The sequence below is a fragment of the Hemiscyllium ocellatum genome, chromosome 32 (genome assembly GCF_020745735.1).
Source record: "Hemiscyllium ocellatum isolate sHemOce1 chromosome 32, sHemOce1.pat.X.cur, whole genome shotgun sequence".
Taxonomy (NCBI): domain Eukaryota; kingdom Metazoa; phylum Chordata; class Chondrichthyes; order Orectolobiformes; family Hemiscylliidae; genus Hemiscyllium; species Hemiscyllium ocellatum.
In genome coordinates this window covers 6,562,326-6,582,165 of record NC_083432.1, presented here as the reverse complement: position 1 = coordinate 6,582,165, position 19,840 = coordinate 6,562,326, and the positions used below count along the sequence as shown (strand labels likewise).

General features: G+C 43.0%; 1 protein-coding gene across 3 annotated transcripts in view; it reads left to right on the top strand.

Moving 5' to 3' along the window:
- The window catches only part of dcakd (dephospho-CoA kinase domain containing), a 36,842-nt gene that overhangs the window by 5,372 nt on the left and 11,630 nt on the right, over positions 1-19,840 (top strand). For all 3 annotated transcript variants that reach the window (XM_060848657.1, XM_060848655.1, XM_060848656.1), the window contains exons 2-3: positions 3,150-3,268; positions 15,042-15,245. In XM_060848657.1, the coding sequence (XP_060704640.1) occupies positions 3,157-3,268; positions 15,042-15,245 (316 nt within the window). In that variant the 5' untranslated portion in view covers positions 3,150-3,156. The remainder of the gene's footprint in view (positions 1-3,149; positions 3,269-15,041; positions 15,246-19,840) is intronic.

Below are 19,840 nucleotides of genomic sequence, written 5' to 3'. Positions count from 1 at the left end.
GTACATTCAGCATGCCCAGCTGCTCTCTCGATGTATTCCTGTTCTCCCTGCAGACCTTTCCAAATAAAACTGAACTCATAGCTGCTTCAGCGGCATGGACCAACATAAAGAACCTTTTGCCTTTATAAGATGCAAAGTAAATCAGTGTAAAAAGGATTATGTCTCCCATCACCAGAGGCAAGTAGACCATCTTGTTTAAATTGCACAGCAAACCCAGAGACAGGACTGTAATGTAAATCGTTGCAGGGAAGGGTGTGGTCCTGCAGAACTCCCTATATTTTAACAATGTAACTACAGCATTCTCCAAATCCGAAAAGTCAAGGTCGGATATAAATGATTTCAATATCTCCCTCCACCTTCCAATTCCCATCACCCCATAGACTCTTTTGTCTTATGTTCCTTTCATTGTACCAGATGAAAGAATCAGCTGAGCTTCTTTTTATTGATGCTGCAACTAACTTTTCCAGTTGATTGATGGCGCTGTGCTGTGCCTGGCCTGATAATCTTGTCTGCGGCATTTTCTCACTCCTCGTGGACTATGGCCCTTTTGCTTTATGAAAGTCTCTTGGAAGCACTAATCTTGGCTGTTTCTTCAGGCACCATGAGGGCAATGTGCATCTGAAGGTGATTAATCACTTAACTGTTCAGGGATAGGATAAACCCAGTAAACTGTTTTACTAGCCTTGTTCAATCCATACATCTTTAAACTTCCCTTTTTGCTACTTTCTCTGCTACAGTAAAGTCCTGCTGTTTGTGGGAATATATTCCCAGAAAACTCTGCAGATGAGTTTTGTAATAGAAGTCAATTGGATAAGTTCCAACCACCAGTTCCAAAATGTTAGGAAATACAATGATTGTTTCAGTGAATAAACTAAATAAATGAATTACTTTAACAACTCCAAAAAATAAAGTTTTGTTATCGGTTCAATACAAGCTGCTAATGAACACCAGGCTGATGATAGTCTCACTTTGAATTGAAATATTAAGAGATTTCTTCAGTTTATTTACATCAATTTAGTTAATGTTAGACATCTTTTTATAGATAAAGCCAGGCGAAATCTCCTAGTTTTTAACAATGAGACCCGTGACATTTGTGAGTATTGGCATCACATTGGGTAATTATAGTGTTTAGAATCCTTCTTGCAGGCATAAGAATTCGCAAATGGTGAAGATGTAATTAGCAAATCTTTGTATTTTCAATTTTTATTTATATGTGAAAACAAATATTAATTGTCAATGTAAAAGAAGCGCATTTCCATTGCAGCGATCATGTCCTTTGTACTTCATAAAGAGCTAATAATGTATTAATTGCAGCATGGAAGAAATATTTTAATATAGAAATATTTTAATATAGATAGCTCAGCCAACTTATTTGTGTCTAGCAGGTTCTCACCAACAGCAATATGATAATGATTATATAATTTGTTCATGTTATTGGTTGAGAGATAAATATTGTTCTGGTATTAGAATGAATAGCCCCCTGCTCTTCAACTAGCAAGTGCAGATGGACTGCAGTTTTTAAAAATGGTACCTCTGGAAATGATATTCACTCAGTATTGCAGAGAAATATCTGCTGGTGGTAGTGGGTATCATTCATTCTTTCTCTTCCTGTCTCTCCCTCTCTGTCTGTCTCTTATCTGCCAACCCACCAAAACACACCTTTATTTGCACCCATGCTTCCATTCTGGCAAGTCTGAGGCCATTTATGACTTTCTGTTCCTTCATCTCCATGTGACACTCAGGACAACCTTATCATTGAGATTGTTGATGGATGTTCAACTTCTTTTCTTCCTGTCTAAATATATTGTTGCCCAAGTATTTTGGTTATATTTTGCATTATTTCCAGCTCTTAAGTTAGAGCTGAGATAAAATCTATCCTTTGCTCTCTGCAAAGTTTGTTACCCTATCACTGGAGCTAAAACATGTGCCTACAATAAATCAAATGACAGTTGGATCGAAGTACATGACTAGAAGTTGCTTCTTTCTCCCACTCATGCTTTCGGTTTTTCTCTTGTAGAGATGCTGATCTGCTGATCTACCCTTTTTATTAGGTTTTGTTGAGGTGTTTAACCATGGGAAGTGTCTCTGTCGATTCCAGTGCTCCTCTAACCACAAAAATCATCTTTATCCACCAATTAATAGAAACCCATTGATGATTGTCACTTGTGTCAAAGTCCACAGGTAGCTGGAGGACTACTGGAGTCCATGGAGTTTTCCTGTTCAAAATAAAAATCCAAAGGAACTGTGGACGCTGTAAATCAGAAACAAAAACAGAAACTGCTGGAAAAGCTCAGTAGGTCTGGCAGCATCTGTGGAGAGAAGACAGCAAACGTTTTGGGTCGAGTGATCTTTCCTTAGAACTGAGGGAAAAACATTAACTCTGATATCTCTCCATAACTGCTGCCAGACCTGCTGTGCATTTCCAGCAATTTTGTCTTTTACTGTTCCCCTCTCTTCCTCCTCCAACAGGAATAAGAATGTCTAGCAGAGAACAGGAAGAAAACTATTTGAGAGGTATTGGAATAAAGTAGAATAGTGGCAAAGCTTATGTCATGAAGGGATTCTGTCTAGTGTGTGATATCTGCAGTCATGATTTATTTAGCAATTCATTAGGATTAGATTCCCATGTATGATCCTGATGGTATGAGACGTACCAGATAAAATTTAGCATTATTTATTGAATGGAAATTTACTTTTTTCATGCATTGATCAAAAATGGTGTTATCCCAATGGAAAATGTTCTCTTTATCCCTTGCCCCTTCGCTCTTCCTGAAGACAAAGTTTTACCTCATTATTGGAATCATATCTATCTCTGGCACACTAGACATATGATCTGCATTCGTGTGTGACTGAGAGTCTGTTTGATTCATGGAAGAGTGCACCCCTATACTCAACTGATGTTCTCAGAGTTACACTGGAAGTTATTAATGATCTGAACCAAAACTATTACCTCGGTGCTCCTACTTTCAGCTATTTATGGGGTTCCACCACCATCTGCACTAAGGGAGTGCATAGACGCAAGAAATTTCACTAAAATCCTACTGTGTTGCACAATGGCTACAATGACATTTTTCAGTCTGGCAGAGCAGATATATCTGCTTCCCTACGCTGCACAGAATAGTAACTCAATCTTTCTACTCCCATATTAGAAAGAAAATGTTCCTGGTTGGCCTGACTGGTGGGATTGCTTCAGGGAAAAGCACAGTTGCTGCTGTGTTCCGTGAACTTGGATGTCCGGTCGTGGATGCTGATCAGATAGCAAGACAGAGTAAGCTTTAAATATCACAGAAACAAGCTTTTTATGATATGAGACTACTGTGAAATGTACAGATTGTTGTTTCTCTTCCTTGAAGTTCCCTCCCTATTGAAGTATCAAGGTCTCTTTGAAATGCTTGGTACACAAGTAGACTGGAAAAATTAAATGCATTGTCTGGAGGAGTTATTACTTTAACATATCTTCAGGCTTAGCTATGGAATTGACCTCCATTGCAGTGATAGTTAAAGAGTGGTTCTTGTATGGCTGTAGTACATATTAACATGTAAAAGGCTGGCATAGAATCTGTTGTGTAAGTTATTAACAATATGCCTGCTGGAAAGAAACAGTTAAAAATCACACAACACCAGGTTATAGTCCAACCGGCATCTCCAAATCATGGAAGGAAACAAAACAGCGTAGAACATTTGGCTAATTTTGTGCAAACGGATGTGGAGATAATTTTTTTTAAATGAATTGTCATTCCTTTCCGGTTTGATTGGAATCTGTACATGGATGGCCATGTAATGCATGTCAGATAATGTGGCACGGTGGCACAGTAGTTAGCACTGCTACCTCACAGCATCAGAGACCTGGGTTCAATTCCTGCCTCAGACGACTCTCTGTGTGGAGTTTGCATGTTCTCCCTGTGTCTGTGTGGGTTTCCTCCCGGTGCTCCGGTTTCCTCCCACAATCCAAAAATGTGTAGGTTAGGTGAATTGACCATGCTAAATTGCCTTAGCCTTAGGTGAAGGGATAAATGTAGGCGAATGGGTCTGTGTGGATTGCGCTTCGGCGGGTCGGTGTGGACTTGTTGGGCCAAAGGGCCTGTTTCCACACTGTAAGTCATCTAATCTAATCTAAAGATTACCCCACTTTGTACCTGCCTTAGGTGTGTTTGATGCAATAGCATGAAAAGAACTTCATCAAACTTATGTTGTATATGTTCTGGGAGTATTCGATTCAATTTTCTGTGGGAACTTTACTCTATGCCTAACACATTGTGAATCTGCTCCACAAGTGTTTGATGGGACAGTGTGGAAAGATAGTTGCAAAATATTGTGAACTATGCAGTATCTGCATCCTAGATATGGTCAAAGAAACCTTAGTCCCCTCTATCCCATGCAGTAACTGGGCATTGAAGAGGGACCCTTTCTTTTAAAACAGATTGTACCTGCCCTATGAATGTTTAATGAGACCGTTCTTAGAGAAATTTAGTAAACGTGTTGAAAGAATAATTTCAAAGCTGGTAAAAATAATTTGTACTGAGGAAACTGACAACAAAATAAAAATTGACTTAAGATTGCAGAATGGCCATATTTTTGACAAATTAATTTCAATATAGGTAATTGTGTGATATTGCTTTTTGTTAAGAAGAACAAAGAGACCACCTAATACTTGGAAAAAGAGTTTTAAATGTTGTAGATGAGCAAAGACGTCAAGATGTTCATTTGCAAATACTAAAAGTAGTAAGGAAATTAAATAAGACAAACAAAGCACTGGGGTTTGTTTCTTTATTTCAGAAACTATCTTTTATTCATAAAAATAATTTGTTAGTATGTACAAGAGGGGTGTAACCATATCTGTACATTTTTGCAGAGGAGAAAAAACAAATAAAATATTGGAACTTTGACATTTCATAGAGATTGTCTCCAGTTGCACAAAAACAAAGACATTTCCTAAATATGCAGGGAACTATTTATCTGAATGTAGGTTTGCTCGCTGAGCTGGAAGGTTCATTCTCAGACGTTTTCATCACCATATTAGGTAATATCTTCAGTGATCCTCCGGACGAAGCACTGCTGATGTTTCCTGTTTTCTGTTTATATGTTTGGGTTTCCTTGGGTTGGTGATGTCATTTCTTGTGGTGAGATCATGTCCTATGGTGGTCATTTCCGGTTCTTTTTCTCAGGGGCTGGAAAATGGGATCCAAATCAATGTGTTTGTTGATAGAGTTCCGGTTAGAATGCCTTGCTTCCAGGAATTTTGTGTGTGTGTGTGTGTGTGTGTTTTTGTTTGGCTTGTCCCCAGATAGATGTGTTGTCTCAGTCTATAAATAGAAAGCAGGAAACATCAGCAGTGCTTCATCTGGAGGTTCACTGATGATGTTACCTAATATGATGACAAATAGTCTGAAAACGAACCTTCCAGCTCAGCGAGCAAACCTACATCCAGAACCTCAACCTGAGCTACAAATCTTCTCAAAACTCTGGAACTGTTAATGTTAAGTTTCATGCATTTGAGAACGTCTGATCAGTAAGCAGTTCATTACTTGGTGTCATTCTTCACTGTGGAAGACATAATATCCCAAAGATTTAAGAGAGTAATGGTGCAGAGCTGAGTATGGTGGCCATCACCAAGGAGAGCCAATGGATGTTATCTACCAGGACCTCAAGAAGGCCTATGACAAGGTGCCACACAGGAGAATATTGAGTGAGATAAGAGCCCATGGTGTCAGAGGCAAGATATGGGCATGGATAGAAGCTTGGCTAAATGGTAGAGAGTGGTGATAAAAGGATCCTTCTCAGGATGGCAGTTCTGCAAGGCTTGGTTTCGGGATCACAACTTTTTACTTTATACATTAGCAACCAAGATGAAGGAACTCAGGGCGTTCTGGCTAAGTTTGCAGATGATACAAAAATAGGTATAGGGAGACATAGCATTGAGGAGATGGGGAGGCTGCAGAAGGTTTTTGACAGGTTAGGAGGGTGGGCAAAGAAGTGGCAGATGGAGTATAACTTGGGAAAGTGTGAGGTCATGCACTTTGGTCAGAAGAATAGGAGAATGGACTATCTTCTAAATTCAGAAGTCTGTAGTGCAAAGAGACCTGGGAGTTTTAGTTCAGGATACTCTGAATATAGACTTGCAGATTGAGCCAATAGTTGGGAAGGCAAATGCATTTATTTTGAGAGGGCTTGAATATAAAAGCAAGTGTGTACTTCTGAGGCTCTGTATGATTCTGGTCAGATCACACTTCGGCAATTTTGGGCCCCATATCTTGGGAAGGATGTACTAGCCCTGCAGTGTGTTTGGAGGAGGTTCACAAGAATGGTCCCAGGAATGAAAAGCTTAACATATGAGGAATGTTTGAGGACTCAGGGTTTATACTTGATGGAGTTTAGAAGGATTGAAACATACAGAATACTGAATATCTTGGAATGAGTAGATGTTAGGAAGGTGTTTCCATTGCTAGGAGAGAGTAGGACCCGAGGGAGATAAGAAGAAACCGCTTTAGTCAAAGAATGGTGAATCTATGGAATTCATTGCCACAGAAGGCTGTGGAGGCCAGGTCATTGAGTATATTTAAGACAAAGATAGATAGGTTCCTGAGTATCAAGGGGATCAGGCGTTAGGGGAGAAGGTGGGAGAATAGATTTGAGAAACTTATCAGCCACAGTTGAATGGCGGAGCAGACTTGATTGGCTGAATGTGGTTGAAAATGTGTTGTTGGTTAAAGCACAGCAGGTTAGGCAGCATCCAAGGAACAGGAAATTCGACGTTTCGGGCATAAGCCCTTCATCAGGAATGAGGAGAGGGTGCAAGGCAGGCTAAGATAAAAGGTAGGGAGGAGGGACTTGGGGGAGGGGCGATGGAGATGTGATAGGTGGAAGGAGGTCAAGGTGAGGGTGATAGGCCGGAGTGGGGTGGGGGCGGAGAGGTTAGGAAGAAGATTGCAGGTTGGGAGGGCGGTGCTGAGTTGAGGGAACCGACTGAGACAAGGTGGGGGGAGGGGAAATGAAGAAACTGGAGAAATCCGAGTTCATCCCTTGTGGTTGGAGGGTTCCCAGGCGGAAGATGAGGCGTTCTTCCTCCAACCGTCGTGTTGTTGTGTTTTGCCGGTGGAGGAGTCCAAGGACCTGCATGTCCTCGGTGGAGTGGTAGGGAGAGTTAAAGTGTTGAGCCACGGGGTGGTTGGGTTGGTTGGTCCGGGCGTCCCTGAGGTGTTCTCTGAAGTGTTCCGCAAGTAAGCGGCCCATCTCCCCAATGTACAGGAGGCCACATCGGGTGCAGCGGATGCAATAGATGATGTGTGTGGAGGTACAGGTGAACTTGTGGCGGATATGGAAGGATCCCTTGGGGCCTTGGAGGGAAGAGAGGGAGGACGTGTGGGCGCAAGTTTTACATTTCCTGCGGTTGCAGGGGAAGGTGCCAGGAGTGGAGGTTGGGTTGGTGGGGGGTGTGGACCTGACGAGGGAGTCACGAAGGGAGTGGTCTTTGCGGAACGCTGATAGGGGAGGGGAGGGAAATATATCCCTGGTGGTGGGGTCCGTTTGGAGGTGGCGGAAATGACGGCGGATGATACGCTGTATACGGAGGTTGGTGGGGTGGTAGGTGAGAACCAGTGGGGTTCTGTCTTGGTGGTGGTTGGAGGGGCGGGGCTCAAGGGCGGAGGAGCGGGAAGTGGAGGAGATGCGGTGGAGGGCATCGTCGATCACGTTTGGGGGGAATCTGCGGTCCTTGAAGAAGGAGGCCATCTGGGCTGTGCGGTGTTGGAACTGGTCCTCCTGGGAGCAGATGCGGCGGAGACGAAGGAATTGGGAATATGGGATGGAGTTTTTACAGGGGCAGGGTGGGAGGAGGTGTAGTCCAGATAGCTGTGGGAGTCAGTCGGTTTATAGTAGATGTCTGTGTTGAGTCTGTCGCCTGAGATAGAAATGGAAAGGTCTAGGAAGGGGAGGGAGGAGTCTGAGACAGTCCAGGTGAATTTGAGGTCGGGATGGAAGGTGTTAGTAAAGTTGATGAACTGTTCAACCTCCTCGTGGGAGCACGAGGCAGCGCCGATACAGTCATCGATGTAGCGGAGGAAAAGGTGGGGGGTGGTGCCAGTGTAGTTGCGGAAGATGGACTATTCCACATATCCTACGAAGAGACAGGCATAGCTGGGGCCCATGCGGGTGCCCATGGCAACTCCTTTAGTTTGGAGGAAGTGGGAGGATTGAAAAGAGAAGTTGTTCAGGGTGAGGACCAGTTCAGTCAGTCGAAGGAGGGTGTCAGTGGAAGGGTACTGGTTGGTGCGGCGGGAAAGGAAGAAGCGGAGGGCTTTGTGTCCTTCGTGATGGGGGATGGAGGTGTACAGGGACTGGATGTCCATGGTGAAAATAAGGCGTTGGGGACCGGGGAAGCGAAAATCCTGGAGGAGGTGGAGGGCGTGGGTGGTGTCCCGAACGTAGGTGGGGAGTTCTTGGACTAAAGGGGACAGAACCGTGTCAAGGTATGCGGAGATGAGTTTGGTGGGGCAGGAGCAGGCTGAGACAATGGGTCGGCCGGGGCATTCAGGTTTGTGGATTTTGGGCAGGAGGTAGAAACGGGCGGTGCGGGGTTGTGGGACTATGAGGTTGGAGGCGGTGGATGGGAGATCCCCTGAGGTGATGAGGTTATGGATGGTCTGGGAGATGATGGTTAGGTGGTGGGAGGTGGGGTCGTGGTCGAGGGGACGATAAGAGGAGGTGTCCGCAAGTTGGCGTTTGGCCTCAGCGGTATAGAGGTCGGTGCGCCAGACTACTACCGCGCCTCCCTTGTCTGCCGGTTTGATGGTGAGGTTGGGATTGGAGCGGAGGGAGTGGAGGGCTGCACGTTCTGAGGGTGAGAGGTTGGAGTGGGTAAGAGGGGTGGACAGGTTGAGTCGGTTAATGAGATTGGCTGAATGGCCTAGTTTCTGCTCCTATGTCATATGATCGTGTTATACTATGGCCGAAAGACATTGGGCAGATCTTTTACACTGTGTATGGGCAGCAACTGTCCCAAGCTTTAATGCGACCCTCAACACGTAGTCCTGGACCTTGGAATGTGCCAGTCTGCAACACTTGGTCAAGAAGGGAGCAAGAGATAAATCCATGTGGGAACTTAACAGAATCATTGCTGAAGTCCAGGTAGACCACATCAAAAGCTTTTCTTGCACCATCCTTTTTGACTGTACATCAAAAGCATTGCCCACACCTGGTCACCTCTTTGAAAATTCAGTCAAGTTGGCCAGTCATAATCTGCTGTTAGCAAAACCATGCTGACTGTTCTTGATGAGTCCCTGCCTCTTCAAATGCAGATTACTTCTGTCCCTCCGAATTGCTTCCGATAGTTTCCCCATCTCTGAGGTTGGACTGACTGAGCCGGTTTATCCCCTGTTCCCTTGAAAAATGGTATCACATTGGTTGTCCTTCAGTCCTCCGGCTTCTCTCCTGTGGCCAGGGAGGAATTGAACATTATTGCAAGCACTTGTGTTTTCTCCCTTGTCTCACTCAATAATCTAAGATACACTTCATCTGGCCCTGGACATTTATTTACTTTTAAACCTCCTCACTCTCTATACTAATTTCTTTAATTATATCACAGACCTTCTCCCTGATTTCCATGCCCATATCATCCCCCTCACTAGTGAAGACCAACACAAAGTATTCATTTAGAACCCTCCCTACATCCTCTGGCTCCATGTGTAAATTGCTACAGCAGTCCTTAATGGGCTGCACTTTTTCTCCCATTATCCTTTTACTCTTAATATACCTTAAAACTTATAATTTTTCTTTATTTTATCTGCCAATATCCTTTTGTGCCCCCTTTAATCTGTCTTAATCTCCCTTTTAAGTTCCTTTTTGCACATTTTGAGCCCTTGGTATCTGCCATGAGCCTCCCTGTTTCTCCTTATTCAAATGGTTTATATTTCTTGATATCCAGGATTCACCGGATATGTTAGTCCCACTCTGTTTCTTTATTAGAACATATTGGCCCTCTATTCTCCATATTGTGTTCTTGAATGCATCCCACTGTTTTGAGACAGATTTACCTGAAAGTATCTGCTCCTAGTCCACTCTCGCCAAAACATTTCTCATCTGATTAAAATGAGCCTTTCTCCAGTTAAGAATTTATTCTTGTCCTTTTCTATGACAATCTTGAATCTAATGGAGGTATGATCACTGTCTTCAAAATACATGTCCCATCCCCCACTACTCATTTAAGTAAAAATAGTAAATACAATTATGTCAAATTAATGGGTTGAATACCAGATTTATTAAATATAATCAGTTCAGCTCATACCTTGTTGACCCTGATTGCTGTTGTTCAGACTGCAAAGTAATGCACATGTGCAGTTTGCTGCTTGTTATCATAGAAATGGAACTAATGAAACTCATGTCCTAGTTGCTCCCATGATGTTCACAGTATTTTTCAGTTTACTGTGAGGTTTTCTTGACTTATGATCTCATTCAGTGCATTTGTCCCAATTTCCCAATGGACTTCTGCGATGTTCTTGTCTCCCCTAAGTTACCTTGCACACTTACTGGTTTCCCCAGTGCCTTGACACTGCTCTGAGCAGTTAAGCTTAAACTCAGCATACATAGGTAGTGTAAGGCTGTGAAATTTTGCAAATGCCCTTTTACTGACCTTACAAATCTGCTGTCATTATCACCACTCCCTCCCTGACCAAAAAACCCTCATCATGCCTCTGTACCTGTTAACTTGCAATTCCATCTTCAGCCTCTCTTTCATCTCAAATCCTCGAAGATATTGTCAGCTCAAGAAGTCAATTACTACTTTTGTTTACTTCCCCGGAGATTTCAGTGAGGGCTTCTTTTTGATTTTGTAGGTTATCATTTTGTTTTCAGGGGCTCCTTTTTCATTCTTATTAAATCCTTTAAAAGATGGTGAAGCCATGTAGTAACATTCCCCACATATTTAACATCAGGAGTATTTGGACTCTGACTGACAGAAAAAAATTTAGAAAATAACAAAAAGCAAATTAGCGGAATTCAGCAATATCCTCAATAATCATCACCTCCCCACTACACCCCTCCCCCACTTTTATCTACATCTATCCCTATCCACATCCCCAGTCCTGAAAAAGGGTTATACCTGAAACGGGGAGAAAGTGAGGACTGCAGATGCTGGAGATCAGAGCTGAAAAATGTATTGCTAGAAAAGCGCAGCAGGTCAGGCAGCATCCAAGAAGCAGGAGAATCGACGTTTCGGACATAAGGAATTCCTTCTTCAGGAATTATACCTGAAACGTCAGACTTTACCTCCTGATGCTGCCTGTCTTGCTGTTCTTTTCCAGCCTCCTGCTTGTCTACTTTGGATTCCAGCATCTGTAGGTATTTTTTGTCTCTAGAGTCTATTATCTCTCATTAAAGTGAATTGGACTTTTTGCAACCTTTTTGATCCCAAGTTCAGTCTCATATCCCATTTGCTGCCCTACCATGAAGGCAACCTAGTTCCACCTTCATAAAATTTCCATTCTAGAACCGCCTCAGAAACCCTCTGCTGTAAAAACCCCCATCCGTTCCTTTGTTATCTCAGAATTGCTGCCCGGACCCACCTCAGACTTTGTACCCTCCATAAACCTAAGCTAATTCACAGCAAGTCCTGTTCCCTCATTGTCTCTCTGCTGACTGACCTACATTGACACCACAGTAAAACAGTATGTAAGATTTAAAAATTGGTGTTGTTTTCAAATCCTTCAGTTTCTTGTCACTTCTGGTTTCTGTAATCTTCATCAGCCTCTACTTCGACAGTTTTGATCTCTTGCACATCCCAAATTTTAATCGTCCCATTGTTGACAGTGGTGCCTTCATCTGCATTCTAATTGATTCTTATTTGGCTGGGTATCAAACTTGTTGATTACACTCCTACAATACAGCATGGTTTTACTACCTTTTAGGTATACTATAAATGTGTGAAAAGGCAGTACGTCAATCGAGTTTTCACTGTTAAATGAGTACAGATGATGGTAGAATTTGATGGTGATCTCTTTGTTTATGAAAATGTTGTAAAACTTTTGGTCATTGTTTAATGATCAGTTTTCTGCCCACAGTAAATACAATGATGGAGGTTTTTTCCTAACCTGATGTGTAACTGATCCATGGAATGCTCTGTAGTAATTGCTTCTTTTGGGATAAGATGTGGATCACAAATCTTCCAATTTGAATGGAGAATTTCAACAAAGAAACAGGCTGTTGACCCAAACACTTTATGCTGCACCCATGTCTTATCTTACTTAGTTTCATCTCACTTATTCAATGTATCCTTTCTCCCTGTTAGGATCCTCTAAAAGGTCAATAACTTGAAAAGAAAGGAATCCCCAAATGACTACAATGAACTCTGTTAACAAACTTTCACTTTTCTAAAACCTTCATTGCAACAGACGAACCGAAAATCCATGTCAGCTTAAATATGAATTAACAGACAAATGATACTTCGATAGAATTTATGAGTTTCACTTTAATAAAGGTAGCTCACACAAGTGTATCAGTATCTCTCCGAGCACAGGTGTAGTGTCAAAGTGCTGTTTCTAATACTTAGGTTCTCTCACATTTCCCACTCCTGATTGGGTCTTTGAGTAGCTTTCACTAACAATTTGTTCCATTTGATGTCCCCAGAACAATTAACACTGATCAGGCAAACTTTCTGTCCCTTAGGCCATAACAGTCTTATCACATGGCTTTCCAGAGTTTCTTTGCAAACGACCAACCATCGTAGTCCATGGTCTAGTCACTTTTGGTATAAACATACATCATAGAGTCCCAGCGTGGAATCAGGCCATTTGGCCCATGGAGTCCACATTGACTCTCCAAAGAACATCCCACTTAGACCCATACCCCTGAACCCTATCCTTGTGACCCTGAATCTTCTATGGCCAATCCACCTAACCTGCACATCTTTGGACTGTGGGAGGAAGCCAGAGCATCTCCATACAGACACTGGGAGAACGTGCAAACTCCACGGAATCCGGGTCCTTGGCAATAGGGGGCAGCAGTGCCAATTGTGCCACTATGCTGCCTGTCAGTCAGCCCAGCTGTTTTGCATACCTGAGCTATTCATGTTTTTAGGTTTCATTTGTTTTTAGCTAGCTCACACATTGCATCATCAAAAGCTCCCAGAGTTGTTTTCTTCTTTTGAGGGATTTGCTTCATCTCCTGAGCACCAGGTGTCTGTGTTCTGCACAACATACACGGAAAGTATGGCCTGCCCCCATTTCAGCTTCTACTTGGGTTTATATTTTAGTTATCCTGCTTTTCACTTCATAAGAACAGTTACTCACCGGGTCACTTTTCAAGGATAACCTCCTGGCTAGGAAATCCAATAAGACCTTTCTTTCCTAGAGCTCAAGAAGTTTAGTTTCACTACAGGTTAAAGTGAAGTCTCACAAATGCAAACTTGTTTTGCGAACAGCAGAGTTTACAGAAGCATTTGCAGCAGTCCTCAGTTGGACATGCTGAATGGATGATCCATCCAGGCCTCCTCCAATGGTATCAGTATCACCACCTTCACCCAATTTGATTCGCTGCATGTGATACCAAGAAACGGGTTTAGAGGCACTGGAGACTGCAAGGGCTATGAACCTTGACAATATTCCGGCAATAGTAATAAAGAATTGTGTTCCAGAACTTGCTGCTCCCCGAGCCAAGCTCTTACAATGCAGTTACAATACTGGCATTTATGCAACAGCGTGGAAGATTTCCCAGGTATACCCTGTGAGCAAAAAGCAGGACAATTCCAACCCAGCCAGTTACCAACCCATCAGTATACTCAATCATCACTAATGAAAGCTTTTGAAGCAGTCCATGTTGCACTTGAACAAGATCTGGACAATATCTAGGTTTGGTCTACCAAGTGACAAGTACATTCACACCACAGAACCAGTGACCTCGTGGTATTATCATTGGACTGTTAATCCAAAGACCCAGATAACATTCTGGGAACGTGGGTTCAAACGGTGGAATTTGATTTCAATAAAGAATCTGGAATTAAGAGTCTGTGATGACCAGGAATCCATTGTCAATTGTTGGAAAAGCCCATCTGGTTCACTAACATCGTTTTTAGGGAAGGATGCTGCCATCCTTACCTGGTCTGGCCAACGTGTGACTCCAAATCCACAGCAATGCGGTTCTTTCTTAACTGCCCTCTGGAAAAATAAATGCTGCCTAGACATTGATCGCCTCATCCTGTAAATAAATAAAAAAACACTAAAATGCCAGGCAATGACCATCGCCAATAAGGGCCAATCTAACTACTGCCCCTTGACATTCAGTGGTGTTACAGATTTAACAATTTGGAATTTTGCTGATGATTGCACAATATTTGGCATAATTCACAACTTTTAATCTGCTGAAGCAGTCCATGTCCAATGCGACAAGGTCTGGATGACACACCGACAAGTGGCATATAATCAATGTGTGAGATAAGTTCCAGGTAATGACTATCTCTAACAGGAGAGAATCAAACCATCATCTCTTGACCATCTAATAGGCTCAAGTCAAGAGTGTGTTTAAGTATAATTCACTCTCCTGGATAAGTGAAAGAAGCTTGATACTATCCAAGATAAAGACCCACTTACCCACCCATCTTTTCCACAAACTTTCACACTCACCAATGCACCGTAACAATAGTGTTTATCTCTGCAAGATGCACTGTAACCATTCAACAAAATTCTGCACACACCACCATCTGAACTAACTATTAAGAAGGACAAAGAAACTAGTTACAAGGGAGCACCACAATGTTCCTCTCGAAGCCATTACCATCCTGTCTTGGAAATACATTGCTGTTCCTTCAATGTCACTGTGTCAAAATTCTAGAACTCCCTCTCTAACATTATTGTGGGTGTACTTACGGCAAATGGGCTTTAGCTCAAGGAGACTGCTCACTACCCACCTCCTTGAGGTCAGTTAGACAGGGAAAGAAATGTTAGCTCAGCCAGTAAATTCCTCATCTGAATGAATGAGAACAAAGCGGCATGGCCTTTTTGTGGAATTGGTTTGTACATTTTACAGTTACAGTGACTGTCTTTGTTTATTTTGCATAGTTGTTGAGCTGGACTCTCCAGCATATTGGGCAATAGTTCGCTCGTTTGGTGAGGAGATCCTGCTGGAGGACAGACAGATCAACAGGGAGAAACTGGGCAATATTATCTTCTCCGACGTGGCGAAACGGCAGCTGTTGAATTCCATTACTCACCCAGCAATTCACAAAGCCATGCTCAAACAGATCTTTAAATACTTCATACAAGGTAAGGCATGAGTTGCACTTTGCTTTTCCTTGGTCACTTTTCCAGAATCTAAGGCTCCTTGGGAGAATGCTACCAGGACATCTTCTATCTTTGTAGGTATTTCTTTTAGTATCCTAGGACTTGTCAATCTTTAGTCCCATTAATTTCCCGAGCATTTTTACTCTTGTGATAATTATTGTATCTATTTCTTCTCCTCTTTTTGTCCTTTGGTTAACCTCTTCTACTGAGAAGATTGATATAGAGTATTAATTCAACTCCTCTGCCACTTCCTCGTTCCCCATTAGTATTTCCCAGCCTTGTTCTCTCAGGAACCTATGATCAATTTGGCCTCTCTCTTCCTTATTGTATACTTAAAGAAACATTTGTGTCTGTCTTGACATCACCCTTCCCATTCAGTCAGCCAGCCACCCTTTCAGTCTCTCACTCATGCACAATTCCCACTCATTCATTTTCTACCCCTCACTCATTCACCCACCCACTAACTCACCCACTCATCCCCTCGTTCACTTGTGCACCTCTCCCACTCTCACTTCCTCACTCACCCATTCAGTCACCCATCTGCTATTCCTCTTTCTTGACATTCATTCATCCACCTCTCCTAGGGACTCAATCATTTAGTCATCACTCACAAACTTTGCTCCAGTCCCATTGCAATGGCCCAGTGCAAAGATTTTTGACCTGATGGATTCATTGTGGTTATCTTCACAAATGCTGCCTAACCTGCTGGTGATTTCCAATCTTGGTTTCATTTCTGATTTCCCCCATCTATTTTGTTTAGCTCTTGTGTTCTCTAGATCATTCCTGCAATGAAATTTTCCCTGTGTCCAGATTTTCTGGAGGTTTGGAAAATGGAAGGTGATCTCATTGAAGCTTAGTGATTCTGAGGGAGATTGACATAGAGTTGTTGACAGGATGTTTCCTTTAACTGGAGAGCCTTAAAATATGGGATACAGGCTTGGGAAAAGAGGCCAAACATTTGGACTGAGATGAGGAAATTCTTCACTGTGAATGTTGTTATTCATTTAGAACATAGAACAGTACAGCACAGAATAAGCCCTTCAGCCCACGATGTTGTGCCGACCATTAATCCTCATGTAACGTAAACCTAATGTACAAACCCTCAAATTTCTGTGACCGTATGCATGTCCAGCAGTCTCTTAAATATCCCCAATGATCTCGCTTCCACAACTGCTGCTGGCAGCGCATTCCATGCTCTCTCAACTCTCTGCGTAAAGAACCCGCCTCTGACATCCCCACTATACTTTCCGCCAAAAAGCTTAAAACTATAACCCCTCGTGTTAACAATTTCTGCCCTAGGAAAAAGTATCTGGCTATCAACTCTATCTATGCCTCTCATTATCTTGTACACCTCAATTATGTCCCCTCTCTTCCTTTTTTCCAATTAAGAAAGTCCGAGCTCAGTCAACCTCTCTTCATAAGATAAGTCCTCCATTCCAGGCAGCATCCTGGTAAACCTCCTCTGAAACCCTCGCCAAAGCATCCACATCTTTCCTATAATTAGTAAAGTAAGGAAACCCTAAGGAAGCAGCGATCATAATATGGTAGAGTTCAGTCTGGAGTTTGAAAGAGAGAAGGCAAAATCGGATGTAATGGTGTTACAGTTAAATTAAGGTAATTATGAGGGCATGAGAGAGGAACCGACAAAAATAGACTGGAAACAGAGGCTAGCGGGGAAGACAGTAGAGCAAAAATGGCAGGAGTTTGAGGGTATAATTGAAGACACTGTATAGAGGTTCATCCCCAAGAAAAGAAAGATTATCCGGGGAGGGATTAGACCGCCATGGCTGACAAAGGAAGTCAGGAAATGTATTAAAGAAAAAGAGAGATCCTACAAAGTGGCCAAGAGCAGTGGGAAATCAGAAGATTGGGAAGGCTACAAATACAAGCAGAGGATAACAGAGAGTAATAAGAAAGGAGAGGATCAAATATGAAGGTATGCTAGCCAGTAATATTAGAAATGATAGTAAAAGTTTCTTTCAATGCATAAGAAACAAACGACAGGCAAAAGTAGACATTAGGCCACTTCAAACTGATGCAGGAAGCCTAGTGATGGGAGATAAGGAAATAGCAGGAGAACTTAACAAGTACTTTGCGTCAGTTTTCACAGTGGAAGACATGAGTAATATCCCAACAATTAAAGGGAGTCAGGGGGCTGAGTTGAGTACGGTTGCCATTACAAAAGAGATAGTGCTAGAAAAGCTAAAAAGTCTTAAAATTGATAAATCTCCTGGCCCTGATGGGATACATCCTAGAGTTCTGAGAGAGGTGGCTGAGGAAATAGCGGAGGCATTGGTTGAGATCTTTCAAGAGTCACTGGAGTCAGGGAAAGTCCCAGATGATTGGAAGATCGCTGTTGTAACCCCCTTGTTCAAGAAAGGATCAAGACAAAAGATGGAAAATTATAGGCCAATTAGCCTAACCTCGGTTGTTGGTAAAATTCTAGAATCCATCATTAAGGATGAGGTTTCTAAATTCTTGGAAAAGCAGAGTCTGATTAGAACAAGTCAACATGGATTTAGTAAGGGGAGGTCGTGCCTGACAAACCTGTTGGAATTCTTTGAAGAGGTGACAAGTAGGTTAGACCAGGGAAACCCAGTGGACATGGTCTATCTCGACTTCCAAAAGGCCTTTGATAAGGTGCCACACGGGAGGCTGCTGAGCAAAATGAGGGCCCATGGTGTTCGAGGTGAGCTACTGGGATGGATTGAGGATTGGCTGTCTGACAGAAAGCAGAGAATTGGGATAAAAGGTTCTTTTTCGAAATGGCAGCTGGTGACGAGCGGTGATCTACAGGGTTCAGTGTTGGGGCCACAGCTGTTCGCATTATATGTTAATGATCTGCATGAAGGGACTGGGGGCCTTCTAGCGAAGTTTGCAGATGATACGAAGTTAGGTGGACAGGCAGGTAGTACTGAGGAAGTGGGGAGGCTACAGAAGGATCTAGACAGTTTGGGAGAGTGGTCCAGGAAATGGCTGATGGAATTCAACGTGAGCAAATGCGAGGTCTTGTACTTTGGCAAAAAGAATAAAAGCATAGACTACTTTTAAACGGTGAGAAAATTCGTAAAGCCAAAGTACAAAGGGATCTGGGAGTGCTAGTCGAGGATTCTCTCAAGGTAAACATGCAGGTTGAGTCCGTGATTAAGAAAGCGAATGCAATGTTGTCACTTATCTCAAGAGGGTTGGAATATAAAAGCACTGTTATGCTACTGAGACTTTATAAAGCTCTGGTTAGGCCCCATTTGGAGTACTGTGTCCAGTTTTGGTCCCTACACCTCAGGAAGGACATATTGGCACTGGAACGTGTCCAGTGGAGATTCACACGGATGATCCCTGGAATGGTTGGTCTAACATATGAGGAACGGCTGAGGATCCTGGGATTGTATTCATTGGAGTTTAGAAGATTAAGGGGAGACTTAATAGAGATGTACAAGGAAAGGGTGGACGCTAGGAAATTGTTTCCGTTAGGCGAGGAGACTAGGACCCGAGGACACAGCCTTAAAATTAGAGGAGGTCAATTCAGAACAGAAATGCGGAGACATTTCTTCAGCCAGAGAGTGGTGGGCCTGTGGAATTCATTGCCGTAGAGTGCAGTGGAGGCCGGGATGCTAAATGTATTCAAGGCAGAGATTGATAGATTCTTGTTGTCTGGAGGAATTAAGGGCTACGGGGAGAATGCGGGTAAGTGGAGTTGAAATGCCCATCAGCCATGATTGAATGGCGGAGTAGACTTGATGGGCCAAATGGCCTTACTTCCACTCCTATGTCTTATGGTCTTATGGACCAGAACAGGACAAAGTATTCCAAGTGCGGTCTAACCAAAGTTTTATAGAGCTGCAACAAGATATCACGACTCTTAAACTCAATTCCCCCTGTTAATGAAAGCCAAAATACCATATGCTTTCTTAACAACCCTGTCCACTTGGGTGGCAATTTTAAGGGATCTATGTACCTGCACACCAAGATCCCGCTGTTCCTCCACACTGCCAAGAATCCTGTCTTTAATCCTGTACTCAATTTTCAAGTTCAACCTTCCAAAATGCATCACTTCGCATTTATCCAGGTTGAACTCCATATGCCACCTCTCAGCCCATCTCTGCATCCTGTCAATGTCCCACCGCAGCCTACAACAGCCCTCTATACTGTCTACAACACCTCCAACTTTTGTGTCGTCTGCAAACCTGTTAACCCATCCTTCAGTCTCCTCATCCAAGTCATTAATAAAAATTACAAAGATTAGAGGCTCAGGAACACCACTCACCACTGACTTCCAGGCAGAATACTTTCCTTCCACTACCACTCACTGTCTTCTGTCGACCAGCCAATTCTGTATCCAGACAGCTAAATTTCCCTGTATCCCATTCCTCCTGACCTTCTGAACGAGCCTACCATGGGGAACCTTATCAAATGCCTTGCTGAAGTCCATATACACCACATCCACCACTCGACCCTCATCATTGTGGGATGTGGACATCATTAGCTGGCCAAAATTTATTGCTTACCCTTAGTTGCCCTTGGGAATGTGGTGGGGAGCTGCTGCAGTCCACCTGCTGTAGGTTGATCCACAATGCTAC